Source organism: Lissotriton vulgaris, chromosome 2_1, assembly GCF_964263255.1.
Source record: "Lissotriton vulgaris chromosome 2_1, aLisVul1.2, whole genome shotgun sequence".
Classification (NCBI taxonomy): Eukaryota; Metazoa; Chordata; class Amphibia; order Caudata; family Salamandridae; genus Lissotriton; species Lissotriton vulgaris.
Genome location: NC_141687.1, coordinates 686,609,162 through 686,624,393, shown reverse-complemented (window position 1 = coordinate 686,624,393; position 15,232 = coordinate 686,609,162). Strand labels below are relative to the sequence as shown.

General features: G+C 45.8%; 1 protein-coding gene across 2 annotated transcripts in view; it reads left to right on the top strand.

Annotated features, from left to right (window-relative positions):
- Positions 1-15,232, top strand: part of OVCH2 (ovochymase 2) — a 1,017,769-nt gene that overhangs the window by 955,257 nt on the left and 47,280 nt on the right. For both annotated transcript variants that reach the window (XM_086955909.1, XM_086955910.1), the window contains one exon: positions 582-730. In XM_086955909.1, coding sequence (XP_086812035.1) covers positions 582-730 — 149 coding nt within the window. The remainder of the gene's footprint in view (positions 1-581; positions 731-15,232) is intronic.

Sequence of the window (15,232 nt, the reverse complement as noted above, 5' to 3'; positions counted from 1 at the left end):
ATGAATGTTGGGTTATATTTACAAAGAGAAAAAAGGGATCTTAAACAAATTGCAACATTATAAAAATGACACGCCTTGCACTTAATAAATATATGTATTCACTGGACTATATGTCAGTGATTCATTTGAGCCGGTGGGTTCTGGTTCTGGGCACAGGCACTTAATTGTAAACATCAGCACTTATGACAGTCTGCCACATGGTGGCGCTCTCTTTCTAATGTAGAGAACAGTTGTTTATTAGTTAAATATGTAATAGAAATGACTAATACCAGCTGCCCAAGCCATTCTAATAGGTTCAGGTGGACTGTAATAGCCTGAATTGTCACACTTGTAGGAGTTTAATGGTGAGTACTTATGTTGTATTGTCATTGGCAGCGCTGGAAGGTGCTATGGGTGGTGCCAGCCGCAGAGGAATCCTGACAAGTGCCCTGGGCACTTACATTTTTTACAAATTAAGTACCACTATATGCAGTCTCCTACTCATACTCGAGGCCTAGCCTAAAGCATCATATAAGTAAAGTGTGTTCATATGTCAACACAGAATCTACTATAACCTTGATCTTCAATGATTTCTTTTGAAGAACCAGTAATATCGGCAAAGCTTCACCAGTCTGCAATTCCTATAATGGATCAAGAAGCCTGCCTTGCAATCTGCAAAGATCCTGGAAGTATCACTGACAGAACTATTTGTGGTGGATTTGTGGAGAACGAAGGAAGAGACGCACACACTGTAAGTGAAAAAACTGAACCTATGTAATTTTCCCTTTATAATTAATTTGCAAATGTAAGTGGACACCTGCTTATTAACTGTGATATAGCTATGGACACCACCAAAAGAGAGAATGTATTGTTGTCTTCAATAATGTACAGCAGAAGTAAGTGCTGAAGGGTTCTGTGACAGGTAAGACGTTTCAGCGACCACATAATAATAAATCTCATGCAGGAATGGCAAGGCTGGACTGGCCGTGGCGGGCACCGGGCGTTTCCCTGGTGGGCCACCAGGGTAGGAGCCAATTTTGGGCCCCTGGTGGGCGTTTTAGTTACTGAGGGTCAGCAATATCGGCCTAAACCGGCCCTCGCAAACAGCTCGGCTGCACCCTCCCTTCCCCCAGGCTGAGCAGTTTTCCAGGGCCAGTTTCACTTCACTGTCTGATGAATAGGAATGGTAAGGAGGGTGCACGGAAAATTTACTAAAGTTAATCTTTTGACGCAGAAAATCAAGTCCCATTGGCATACGAATTTGACATCTTAAATTAGAGAAAAACGAGATCATGGGTGGAGCATTTAAAGGGAAGGGTTTTTGGAGCTGCGGCGGACATTGAAGAAACAGGGAAAGAGCTGAATATTTTCAAGACATTATAAAGTATCTTGAAACAGCAGATGCTGCCATCTGACTTCAATGATGAAGGGGTTTGGCGTGTGTTTTGTCCATGAAAGATTTCTGCTCCTTTCCACTCTGCACTACACTATGAGGAAACTGAATTGAGAAGGATGAGGCAGTGGTCCGCCTGTGACCAGCCAACTGTGGGAATCCACAGGATAATACGCACTCCAGTCACTACATAAATCACTCTACAATATTTCTTGCTGGTTTTTAAGTTATGTGGCATTCTAATTGCCAGCTGCACAACATTACCACATGGTCATGGTTCCCTGACTCTTCAGTTGATATCATTACTCTTCCCCTACTGTGAGTGCCACTGTAAAGGATCCATCCTCCAAACGAGAATTTGAAAAGTAAGTTTAGAGGAGTAAAGGACCAGAGACCAGGGTCTGCAGTCTCATCCACTGGCTTGGAATCTTCAAAAATAAACACATGCCATTGGCATAATTCTCCTTCAGCAGTATGAAGTCCAAAGTAATATATATCGTTAGGCCAACTGGATGGCCTGAATGTATTTGCCAGAAATGTATCTACGTTTTTGCCAGTAGCAGCCCCTGGTGGGAGTGCTGCTGGGTGCTGAAGTGGGCGGGGGAGGGACAGGGTGAGGTTAGTAAACTACAGATTACAGGCGACTAGAGGTAAGTAAACATATAAATAAATAAAACAAATTTCGTTGCGCGCGCTGCATTGCATTTGTCAATAACTTCTAAAGCACCTGAATCAATTCCACTGTGCGGCCGCAAAAGACTGGAATAGGGGAGTTCAAGCCTTCTAATTCTGAGCAAGTGGGGTGTTGTGTCACTCTGCTGTGCCCCTGGACCTCAAGAACTGCATACTGATGCCGGTAGGTGGGCGTGTTCTTTATTTGTATTTGCTCTGTCCCAGTGCATGCTGGCACCTCTCTCCACTCCTATCGTGCTGCCCTCCTCCCACTTCCCTTACCGGAAGTGGTGTCTAGTTGTTACTCCTCCCTTTGTCCTGTGCAGGGTCCTAGAGCCCCTCTGCACAACACTCCGACATCTCCCCCTTTTGTGGAAAATAAAATAAAATGACAGATGATAGAGAAGAGAATAACAGAAAGACAATGGAACGAAGGGGAAAGAAACAATGATCGGACCCAGGAACTGACAACTAGAAAAACACTGTCACTACTGACACACACTTATCGTCCTGACAACACCTGTTGTCATTGTCTGTTTTGTCTCCGATGGTGGCAGCTTACTGCCCCATCGCTATAGTTCCTCAATGAGCCATGTTGGCTTTCTGCTCACTCTCATAGGGCACAATATTTCTGTTATTTCTTTTGGTATCTCTCTTGTAGCTCCAGCTCTGTCCAGTCCCTCAATGCCACCCTCATCTTCCTCCATTCCTGTTGTTCAGTTGTTCCTTGGTGCTGCCTCTCCTTCTGCATCGTCTGATGTCCTGAATCCCTTAAAGTGTGAGCTGTTTCTGGTGATAAGTTAGGGACCTGCAGCTGTCGTTAACATGGGCCCTTTTACGTTTGTTATTGTTAGCGGTTCACTCGAGAAAGGGTTGTCCGACTTCCTTGACTGCCATTGACACACCAGCGCTAAATCCCCTTGCTTTAGCTCAGACACTATGGCATGACTCTGCGTACTGCTTCATTTTCCTTGTTGCCACCTGATGTGTTCGGGGGTGCTTTTGCCTCTAGCTGAGGCAATCTTGTTCTCCTTGTTCTCACCAGCACCAGTTTTTCTCGGCATCTCCCCGTGGAACTGTGTGGTGTGTTTCAGTAGTCTAGCAATACTTGGCACAGTCTTTGACCTACTGAAATCTACACCAGTTTGGCCTTCTTGATGTTTCCTTGAATCATTCCACCATGCCTTTTGCCTGTGGCCACAGAGGCGTTATTTTCCCGTGATGTATTCCCAGGTATGCCATGAATTGGCAAAACTCCTCTCCCGAGAATGGTAGCCTATTGTCTGTCTTCATAGTTTGTGGGGCACCCCACGCTGCAAATATGTCATCCAATATTGACAAGGTGGCTGTTGCTGATGTTGATGACACTTGTCGTGAGTATTTGTCAATGACTACTAGCAAGTAGCCTCCAGTTTCCAGAGGCCCACAGAAATCTGATATCAGAGTCATCCACACCGCCCCGGGGAGGTTGGACATCTGTAGTTGTTCTGACTTTGCTGGCTTTCCCGTTATCTGGCATAGGTTACAGTTCATTATTGCATCTTCCACCAGGCAATCAAGACCCGGGAACAATACTTTTTCCCATAGCATCTTTTTGGTTGCCACTATACCACAGTAGGACTCATGGGCAAGACTCACGGTCTGTTGCTGCAGTGTTCTTTGTGTTACTATCTGTGTTACTCGAAGTACAACCCCTCTTTCTGGTTCCGACAACTCCTTCTGCATTTGCTTGAATACTAGCTCCCTTCTTACTCCTTCGCTCATTGGACTGCTGATATTTACATGTCTCCACCTCTGTTGCTGTGTTGTTGTTTTGACTGCTTGATGTGTCGCATCAACCATTATTAGAGCAGGGGGGCTTTGTCGCACCACGAACGTGACGTACTCCACCGCCATGGACAGGACTTCTTGTGCTCGTGGTAGGGGATGCCTAGACATGTAATCAGCAGGGTTGTGTTACTTTCCTGATTTTTGCACTATTTTGAAATCATAGTCCATGAGGCGTATCCTCCACCTTTCAATTCAGGGTGTAATTTTGTGCTGGGGCTTCCATTTATCATCACCAGTGCCTGGTGGTCTGTCACAATAGTAAATGGCTTCCCATATATGAACATGTAGTAGTGCTCGAATGCCCATGCCACTGCTAAACTTTCCTTCTCTGGTTGAGAGTATGCCCTTTCTGTGTTTGATAAACTCTTGCTTGCATATGTGACAATCTGTCTAGATGAGTCTCTTCCTGGCATGTCTTGTGCTAGAATAGCTCCTAGCCCCACTGGGCTCATGTCAACAGTGAGTTTGATGCATAGCAAAGAGTTGAAGTAAGCGAGTTGGTCTACTGCTGTAACTGCATGCCGGATGGCTTCAAACACTTGTCACATTCTGTGGTCCAGAGAAATGTCTTGTTAGTACACAAAGTGCCGTGCTCACTGTTGCAAAATCCTTGATATAGCGAGCACAGTAGTTGCTCAGCCCAAGGAATTACCTCACATCTGCTACATCTGCAGGAGGTCTTGCTTTCTGCAGTGTATATATTTTGCTGGGATCAGGTCTCATTCCTTTCTTTGAGAAGATGTGCTCAAAGAACACCAGTTCTCCCTTCCCCAGCTCACACTTGTCCTCGTTTAGGGTCAGGCCGGCAAGTTCCAGCTAGTTGCTCTTCATCTGAGCAGACGAATACTAAAATATCATCGATGTAGTTTAAGCTGTTCTTTGAGAGCCTTATCGCCTGGCTAACGGTCTCTTGGAAGATTTCCACTGCGGATGATATTCTGAAGCTGAGTCTTATAGCGAAAAAGACCCATGTGAGTGGAGAATGTTGTGATGTAGTGTGATTGCGGATCAAGCTCCAGTTGATGGTACCCTTTGCATAGATCTACTTTAAAAATATACATGCTCCAGTAAGGCAGCTGATCATATGAGGGCCTGAATGTCTTTCTCTTCTAATTGCTGTGTTTGGGATGTGCATGTTGACGCAGATACGAATATTCAAGGTGTTTTTCTTGGGCATTGCCACTATCGGCTATACCCATGGAGGTGGTCCATTTGCTGGCTCTATGATGTCCTGCGCCAGTAGGCTATTTGATTCTTCTTCACTTCGGTTGTAGGTATACGGGCACTCTCCTGTGGTACTGTGCTACTGGCTTGACTGCTTCGTTGATGTGCAGTGTTATTTGCTTGTCTTTCAGCTTTCCTAGTCCATGCAGCATTGCAGGGTGTTCTCTCAGAATGTTGTGGCATGGATAATGCTAAGACATGTGATCTGTCATTGCTAGGAGGCCCATCACCTGAGCAGTGACATTGCATAGTAGACAGTGGGATGTCTCTGCCTAGGACATGCACTTCTTCTTTTAGTGACCTTTCTTTGTATGTTAGGGTCTCTATAAACTTCCCTATGTTTACCACTGGTTTCATGTGAACACATCAACTGCAGACGGCGACAGCAGAGACTTTTGTCTCATCTTCTTATATTCTGACATGCACATTATGTTGCATGTGCCACCACTGTTGAGCATGAAGCTTGTGATGTGGTTTCCTACCTCAGTGTCGACCATCGCTGTTTTCTTTATCTGCTGTTTGTCCATAAGTTGGATGTGTTCTGTCATACAACCCTGTGTTGGGATACCTTACATGAGGTATAGCTGTTCTGTGAACGGGTCTGCATTCTCTCCCTCAGAGTCAGCTGGCGATCTGTAGTTTTGAGTGTCCATGTGCCGTGCATACCTGCTTGTTGTTGTTCGTCTTGCTGGTTGCCCTCGCTCTGTTTTGAATTGTCTGCTCATGCAGACACTTGCAAAGAGATTTTTCCTGTTGCATTTCCGACACTGGTGACCCCTGGCAGAGCAGGCACCAGCATGTGGGAATTCAAGTCCACAGCGATGGAGCTTTCTTTCTTGTTTCTGGTTCTGTGGTCGTAGTGTTTTGTCATGTATTCTGACATTCCCAGCCATGCGATTAGCTTGCCCCATCTTCCACTATTCTGTCAGTTGGCATGTTGTGTTGAACGTGTATCTTTCGAAGTCTATGTTCCTCTTGTGGTCAAATTGATCAGTGAGACACTTAATTAGGCTTTTATATGTTGTTGTCTTGAGTCTGGAAAAGAATGAGATGAGCCCCAAAACATTTGATAATGACCCCAAACTCTACAAGAGAAAGGGCAGTGTAAAATCTATGGATATATTAGTGCCCTAGGGGAACCACCGCCATCGAGTTCAAGTGACAAGCACACTGACAGTGATATTGACTCCCATTTCCCATTCACGCTTGATATTCATGTGGAACCCAACATTGTTTGACAAAATAGATTCCTGCCTCTTGTGAGTCAAGGTAATAATTCTACAAAAGCAATTGCAGCCGAGCCAATGCAACATAGTAATAAAACAGAAAATTATTGTTTGAGTACTGAGAAGGAAAAGAGCATCACTAGGATTATAGGACTACTAAAAGCAGAATTTAGCATGGTGAAACCAATGGTTTTGAAACTAACTTTAAAACTTTATGAGTTCCTATAAATGGGTACTTGCATGACTAATACAGGGGAGTTGGGTGAAGTATATCACAAGCCACTGACTGTAAAAGCCTATTGTTATCTTTCCAAGTCCTTCATTGTTCGGATACGTTCCAGCAGCCTTTGGAGGATGCGAGAAGGGGAGTTTATTATACCAAGGGATGGAAAGTCATGAATAACCATTCAGTTCCTGTAGGTCTACACAAGGCAATCCAGACAAGTTATCCCAGTGACAGTAAGATCAGAGCTACTGAAGAACTGAAGTAGCTAACATAAATGAATTGATGTAAAACTAAAACTGATAGTATTGCAGGGTATCCACTTAAACACAGGAGATTGCAAGGAGAGTAAGCCTGTATTACCACTTAAGGAGTTTCCTTATTGGAGAAAGGGAGGCTGGTTTACATTATTAAGCTGCCAAAGTTATAACCTAATATGAGAGAAGATCAAGAGTTGCTTAAGAAAAGGTGGCCCACAGGATTAGACACACACAACACTGCTGCTCTGTAATTCACTCTGATATTATCAATATGCAGCATTTCTCTTCCCTGTTTGAATTTCATGATTTTATTAAACTGTATATAGCAGATAAGACCCTTTTTGGAAGGCCTTGTAGCCTAGGATTTGTGCAGTGATGGCTGGTGACATTTGAAAGTGGTGAGGCTAAAATGATTGCCGTACTGTACTATGGCAAGCGAGCGCAGCACGCATGCCCGAACAACTTAAGTAGGGTTCGGGGGGGTTCTCTCCCTGATAAAATTTTGAAAGAAGGAGTGGACAAATGGTACATTTTCAAGCAAATTTGAGGAAGCAGGAAGGTTAATAAAGCAATACGATTGAAATATTTATCATTTAAGAAATTGCCAATTTTTATGAGTTACAGAAGACAATCTTTGCATATTTTACCAGCAGAGTGCCCGCACTTTTACTAAGTGGCCTGTCAGCACTAAACCGAGTTTCTTCCCGTGACCGCTTTTCAATAAAGAATCATCAGTTTCTTCTTATTTTCATCAGAAGATCCCTCAGCATTCTGGTCTGTTTTAATACAATTTCTAAACCATTTTAATATGCAAAGCGAGAGTGTCCTAATATTTATCTCATTTCATGGAATAGAGGATGAGAGAACTGGCATCAACCGGGATTTTGACTTTTGCTGCACTCCACACATCCCACCACACCATTTGTCGAAGAAAGTCACATTTTCACCCTTCCCACTGGTTACTTGAAAGGTTTCAGATACATAGCACTCTGTTCAACAGACTCTTGAAGTTAAACTGTATCTTCTACCGTGGCTTCACTTGCGTCACCTTCCGCCATCTTCTGTATTGTATAACCTACCACTTTTAAAGCAGGGACGGGTGTTTGGAAATAGCGCCCATGCATCCTTTGTATCACTCAGCACTAATAGCAAGCGTTAACCCCCCCCCTGCTCAAATGTTAGACAAGGGGCTAATACGTATCAGAAAAGAAAAGTCTGCGAGTCTCAGGGGAGGTCGTTGGAAGTGAGGATGTAACAGTGATGGCCATGAAAAGTGCCATGTCAGGGATTTAGTCGGGATATAAACAGGTTCATGGAATAGAGAGGGTCGGACCTGAAAGTATCATAAGATGGTGCGAGGAACAAAGAGACTCTAGACGAATCAGAGTGAAACAGAAATAATGAGCGAGCGTTCAGAGGGGAGACAGCAAGAAAGGTCAACAGTGATCCCTGTGAGCTCACCTCTTGCAGAAATGTGTGTGAGTGTGACCCTCAAGTGGCAGATTTAGGCGTCAGTGCAGCTGCCAGGGTGATCTACCTTTCCTTTTCGTTTCACATGTTTTGGCCAGCGTATCAAAGCTTATCAGGTCAATGCACCAGTTGCAATGATCTAACCTTAAGTTTACACGCTACTGAGAAGGCATCAAGATAACTTGTCAGGATTAACACACCTGCTGCAGAAATCCTTGTGTGACTGTCATGTTATAGATCATATAACTATTAGGATAGCTCATATGGTTTATCGCATCTGCTGGGGATCTCATTCTATCTCATGCAGAGCACATCGTGGTGGATCGCTAACACAGCACACGTGCTGCAGAGCTCCGCATCTAGTATGCACTGCCCTGATTGAGAGGGAGTCTAAGAAAGCCAGCTGAGCAGGTTAGAGTTCTCTTGACATTAACTGCATGTAGGCTTCAGGCCATGGGTTCCGATCCCAGCAAGTTGGTTCAGACGGTTAGTATACTTGTGGTTCTGGGTAAGATCATCAGGTCAAAGGTTACGATCCAGTTAGACAGCTCTGTCTGGTAAAGGACCTGTTGGAGAGATCTGGGTATAGCCTCAGTGTCTCTCGTGGGGGTTGCAGATTGCTAGCGGAGTAGGTTAATGAACCTGCTGTAGAGATCACCATGTAACTTTCAGGCCCCTATGATGCATCTGTTGTATACCTCTCCTGTCTCAGACGAGTGCCTCTATCGTAGAACTAGAGATGTGTAAACTTCAGGGACCCTCACAGAGTATCACAACGCCTCCAGCAGCGGTTTCTGTGACCTTCAGGTCACAGGCTCAGGTCTTAGGGAGAGCTCAGCAGGTGTTTGGCGTGTAAATACCACCAGGTTATTCACATGTTTTTTTTTTTTTGTTTTTTTTTTAAAACCTTTATTGTGCATAAATGAAAGAACAAATACGGGCCTACAACCATCAGGCCGGCCACGATACTTAGTCAGCACAGGTGCAAGCAATACGGGTCCCCAGCTACTACATGCAAAATATCAATGAGCGTTACACTGGGAAGAATCCTGTCGCTGGGGAAAAGGAGAATTGAAGGTTAATTTTTAAAGTTTTTATGTGTTTTCCATCATAAGAGAAATCAGTGAAGAAGAGAAATTTAGGAGATTAGGGTCCGCACATTAACTTCACAACATGAGCAAGCGGCATTATGGCTGGAAACATCCACGGAAGTTACCACAGCGAGCAATTTGGTGGTGCAAAATCACAGTAAGATCATCATGCAGCTTTTACGCACCCCAATCGGTGCCACTCCCTCCCTACCCACCCGAACCTTAGACCCAGAGTCGAACCAGATTGAGAAAGCGCAGAAAACAGAAAAAAATAAGGCCCATAGAACTAATAAAGAACCTAAAATCTTACCCCCCACCCTACACCAATGCGGAGGCTACGGCCTACACCCCCCCAGCAAAGTGCCTGTCGCCCTTTAAAGAACCCGAAATGTAGACAAGAGAGAAGAAGAAAGAAAAATGAAAAAGAGAAAAATAAATCTTAATACTTGTATTATAGGGAGAGAGAAAAGAATGAACTAATCTAATCTCCCAAAAAGAAGAAGGTGGGGAGGAGCCCAGTCTATACCAAGTCACCCGGAGTCCCAAGCCCTACACAGCCTCCACACCATGTCCAATAGTAAATTCGGGAGACATAGAACCCAGGATAGGAACAAGGTCAGTCACACCCCGGTCTCCGGGTCAGCACCTATCACGTAACCCCAGCAGGTGGGCTAAAAACCCCCCTCCAGAGCGTAGCAAATCTGATCATAAGCGGGGTAAAGCAGCACAGTAAACAATCTTCGTTGCAAAAATATTGATAAGCACATGTCAGGAAGTCTCTGATGCACAGTGTGGACCCAGTAGCATGTCTCCCGAATTCAATAGCTTTAAAGTACCCCCCATCCCCCACATAACACCTGAATCAGATCTACATATGCAATATAGAGGAGGGAGGGACATCGTAGGACAGTGCAGTACACATTAAAGAAGCATCTCCCCCCGGGTCCCCGCCCGCCCAGAATTCACGTTGCATAAGAATAAGGACCGTCCTAGCCCTGGCCAGATTTTAAGCGTCCCCCTGAACCCGTCTCCGGAAAAGGACCCGCCCCAGCCTGAACAAAGGAGTAAGATGGCCGCCCTCGGCGAGAAGAAGGTCCCAAAACACAAGATGGATACTTAGGGTCAAGCAAAGTGGTAGCGATACAAAGGAGAGTCACTACCAGGTCCGCCTGGTGTTGCATAAGCCCCTGAGCCGGAGTCTCCCCATAAACAACGTAGCCAGTAATGGAAAGTAGTGGCATCGTCAGCCGCGCCGTAAACAAGGACAGTGCAACAATGTCTGAAGATGAAGGCGTCTTCAGGGTGGGAAACAAAGTATCATCAGCGCTAGGGGCGAGCAACGAGTCCGTAGAATCTCCACTGTGAGAGTGCTGCTTCAATGCACAATCACGGAGCAACAATGTCTCAAGTGTAGTATCAGGGGGAGCCCGGTCGACGCGGCAAAGGGAGCTGGCCGTCGATGCACCCTCCGAGCCGAGAGCAATAGCCTCCAACTTCGCGCCGAGTGCGCCAGAACACTCACGCCATTCCTTCACCAGGTCTGCAAGCGCCTCAACAACGGAGGCAAGGGTGTAAGCAGGCGGGCGGTCCACGATATCCACGGCCCGGGGTCCACCCGGGTATTCCATGCTCCTTCCGGGACAATGCAGGGCGTCCCAGTCAGAGGTTGATGTGGAGCCCACCGATAATGCAGGAGGACTGGCCGCCATGTTACAGTGCGGGGTGCACCGGCCACCCAAACAAGTTTCGCCGTGGGGAGTAAGGGTATAGCCTCCCAGCAGGATCAGGGCTCCCCAAGTGCGCTTAGTGAGCAACAAAAGTCCCCCTTGTGCAAGCCCAAGCAGGAGAATTCCCGAAGGCGAGCCGCAGCGGCTAAGACCGCACCGACAGGAAGGAAGACAGCGCGGCTCACCTCGGCATCACTCGAAGCAGGATTAGCGGTACGGACCCTCAATCGGTCGTGCCGCAGTTACACAGAGGGAATCCAAGCTGGGGCGTCAGCAAGTCGCAGGCAGGCAGAGGATGGCAGGCACACCGGGCATGGGGCAGGCAACAGGAGCTTCGGTCGGAATCGGCCGTGCGCAGCCAGACGGGGTCCGGGTCCGGGGCTCTGCTCCGTGCCGCAGGCGATCACTCCAGGGTCCAGAAACACCTCACAGCGGGCATGCAGGGACACCGGAGACGCATCTCCGGAAGCAGCGCGTTTCCCTCGTCTTTCTGCACAAATAATACAACAGGCTGGAGATCAGGATATTAGTGCAAAAGTTGCAGGCTCGGGGACCCGGGCGACTACACGTCCGTCTCAGCCGCCATCTTGGCTCCTCCCCCTATTCACATGTTTTACATCTCTTCCATTTTGCTTGATACAGGTCTGTTCTTGTGCTAGCTCTGCAGTCGGTCTTCATGCTGTTCATACATTGTATACATTGTGTGCGTCATCTTGAGGGCCACAGTAAGCTAACAATGTGTGCTCAGTGCTTATATCAGGTGTAGTAGAGTATTATAACTCTCTTCCGACCTGTCTCCCCAAGGCCCACCTCACTGCCTTCAAATGATTCTACACTTGCAGCATGATTTGTCTGAGGGCCTGAAAGAAAAGACAGCATTACCCCCATGCTAACCACTTTCCAATGGCTGCCAATTGTATAGTGAGGGCTGTCTACAAGTCTGCCCGGCCTGCCTCACCCATAAAGCCCTACCTGGCGGATAAACTCAAACTATCAGGTGACTCCAGGCCATAGTGTGCACTACCCCTAGGCTAAAAGCTGCATTAGACTGTATACAACATAACCGTTGAATTGTGTATAACTGCTGAATTTCCCATAATCTCTTGATGATTTACATTTGTGAGTAATGTCTCTATATAACCATGCTTTTCCCTTTACGACCTTCTGTGTTAAGAGTCGGAGGGAATTATGATTGTTCTGTAATTTGGTTTTCAGCCTCCTGCGTGAGAGCTGCACCATATTCTTACCCATTATTACTGTTGAATTGAATTTTACTAGTGTGCCTCAATCCGACCACACTTTAAAAAAAATTGGGTATTTAACTGCTTTGAGATTTGATATAGCACCGGTTTTAAACCCCGCTCTACTAACTGTATTACAGCCGCAATTTAACTGCATCCATACTGAAATTGGTCTAGTGGCTCGCGGTAGTAACTCTTCCATGCTAACTGTTGGTAGTTTTAATTCAGCCCCGCCCCAAACTCCGCGTTGTACACACTGCGGAGTTTCCGTTCAGGACCCGACTAGACGCTGGTATTTGTGCCTTATCCCGTAAGCAATTTTCAAGTCAGTTTTTGCCTTAAACGCGTTAATACTTTAGTCCTGCTATTCGGTAAATAATCCTTATTTTACCGTAGGACTACCAATCAGTCATCCGAGATAATACTAACTCGACGCTGACTTCGTGACCAGAGCAGACGCGGCTGCGTCTCCTGTCTCTGTAAGTACGTGAAGTGGGCTTCTTCTTTTTCTGAATTTTTGCTATTTGAGTGTCGCTACTGGGTAAACGATCCCCCGTTTAATCTACTATAGGATTAAACCACAGACAGGCGCCATATCCATTTAATCCTTCGCATCGAGCGTTGCAGTCAAGGCGACCCGTCTTTTGTAAGTAAGATTTTGATCCTGCTTGGATCCTTTTTTAACCTACAATCTTGCCCTGTGTAAAAACACTCCTTGTTTACAATCGTAGGAACAAACAGGAAATCCTTATCCCTTTTTGGTCTGTGACTGTCGAACCACTCATCCCACGGGCCTTGCCCCATTGTATACGGTGCAGTTACGTTCTTTGAGCTGTAAGTATATACAAACTTGCTGTCAATGCCACATTCTGGGTTTTACACAAAACTCGCGTAATTGGTAAACATTACCTTTTTTCTCTGATTTACCACAGTATCCTAAGTGCAGAAGCTGTTAATCGTGCACATACTGTGCCAAGAACCTCAGATTCCTTGTGGTTCTAATTTTTAGCGACTAAGAGGTATTGTTTATTTCTTCATGTAGCCATATGTTATGTAGACTTTATGTAGTCTTTCCAGCTAGTCTTTACCCGATTCAAGCTGCCCTGGTTTGCAGGGTCAAGGATGTTTTGTCTGTATCTTCTGTGGTTGATACTGCAGTGATAACAAGTGTCCTGAATCTTATTGATTATTTGTCTCCTCCTTAGTTGAGTCGTCCATTCCACGAGATTGCCCACGACGTTTAGCGTGGCTCCGTTGTCCTTGTACAGAACCCAGCTCGGTCGTACACCATGGTAATTTTGTTAATTATTACAACTTTCCATGTCTAATCATTAGATAGGACGATTATCTGCGTCCCCCCCAATGAACTATAGTAAAATAATTCACAAATTCTTTTCACACAGAATGGCCCCACACTTCTTCCTTCCCTTGTGTGACGTCCTGATGAAGACCCCGTGAAAGGACTTTAATTGGCCTACGGATAGGGGTCGAAACGTCGACGGTTTTCTTTTTGTTGATTTTCCGGCACAACCCCCAATTCTCTAATGTTCAGATGTGACCGTTGAATTCTAACTATCAAATGAGTTCAAGAATTTTGCCATGTATTATAACTGTTTTTGATAACTGTCCTCAAATTTTGTATTGTTATTTCCTGATACTGTGTTATTGTCTCCTTACACTTCCTTGAGCACTACTCCCTCCCCTTTCTTCCCTCCCCCCACTTTGGGGCTTATAATTTTTATGACTTCGTTCTGTAATGTACAATCACGTAGTATTGGTTATTAAATAATATATGCCAATCCCACAATTGCTTAAAATAATTTTAGCTTTAGTGCTTTTCGAATAATTACAGTGTATGTAACTCACAATACACCTTCCCTACTTACGGGGACCCCCTTTATATGTATCACATAACGCCTAGGTCCCCGTTGACTGCATGGGTTCAACCCCTTTCTGTAACACATAGTGTGCACCGAAGCAGGGTTTTAGAATAGCATGTGGGCGCTGCTGTAAGTGGGCCGGGGCTCATGCGTACTCCGTACCCGCACTTGTTTCATTTGAAAAGAAAGGGGAGCGCGGGCCTGCACTTCTTAGCAGAGATGAAAATACTCTCACTCGGGGTACCCATACTCCTCAGTAGCAGACAAGCACTCTGAAGGCCCAAGAAAGATAGAGCGGTGGAGAGACTGACAATTAATTGACAGACATAGAAATACTTTTCGATCATCGAGACACATAATCAGCCAAACAAACAAACAAGTAAAAGAACCATAAAAACAGTACATGTACTGTGAACGTTCAATTGTCCTCGATATAGACGTGAGCTTCTGTAGTGGTTCAATGAGGTCTAACGCTATGGGTTCAGTTCTAAACTTCCCCAATTTACAGCACTGTGTGATCTTGGGCAGGTCGTTGTGTATCCCCACCCTTTATTTGGATGGGAGCAGATTTACCACAAGATGCGAGCTACATAAGACAGAGCAGGTGTTTTACGGTCTCACCTGTCTGGGAGAAACTTTGTCAGGGCTGTGGAGTAGAGACTGCATCCCCCTTAGCTTCTCTGGGAATGAAGTGCTGGGGACCGAGCACAGGTCCGGCTCGGCTCTCAGCCCCTCTTGGGGTTACTTGTAGCAGATCTTCACTGCGCTTTGGATGGTTCTGAGCAGCTCATGCTCCGCCAACACTTTTTCACTCTAGAGGCTTCCTTCCAAGGGGGCGGGAGTCTGTCAACAGCCAGTGATGTACGAGGCCCTTAACCCTTTTAGGACTCAGCCCCCCACTCACCCACCCGGCAGAGATTGGGAAAACACACATGGCAGATACAGGGGAGTAATCATAGAGTGGAAGGTAAATGCGAGACGTCCAGGGAGTGCAACATCCAGGGAAATAGGGGAAA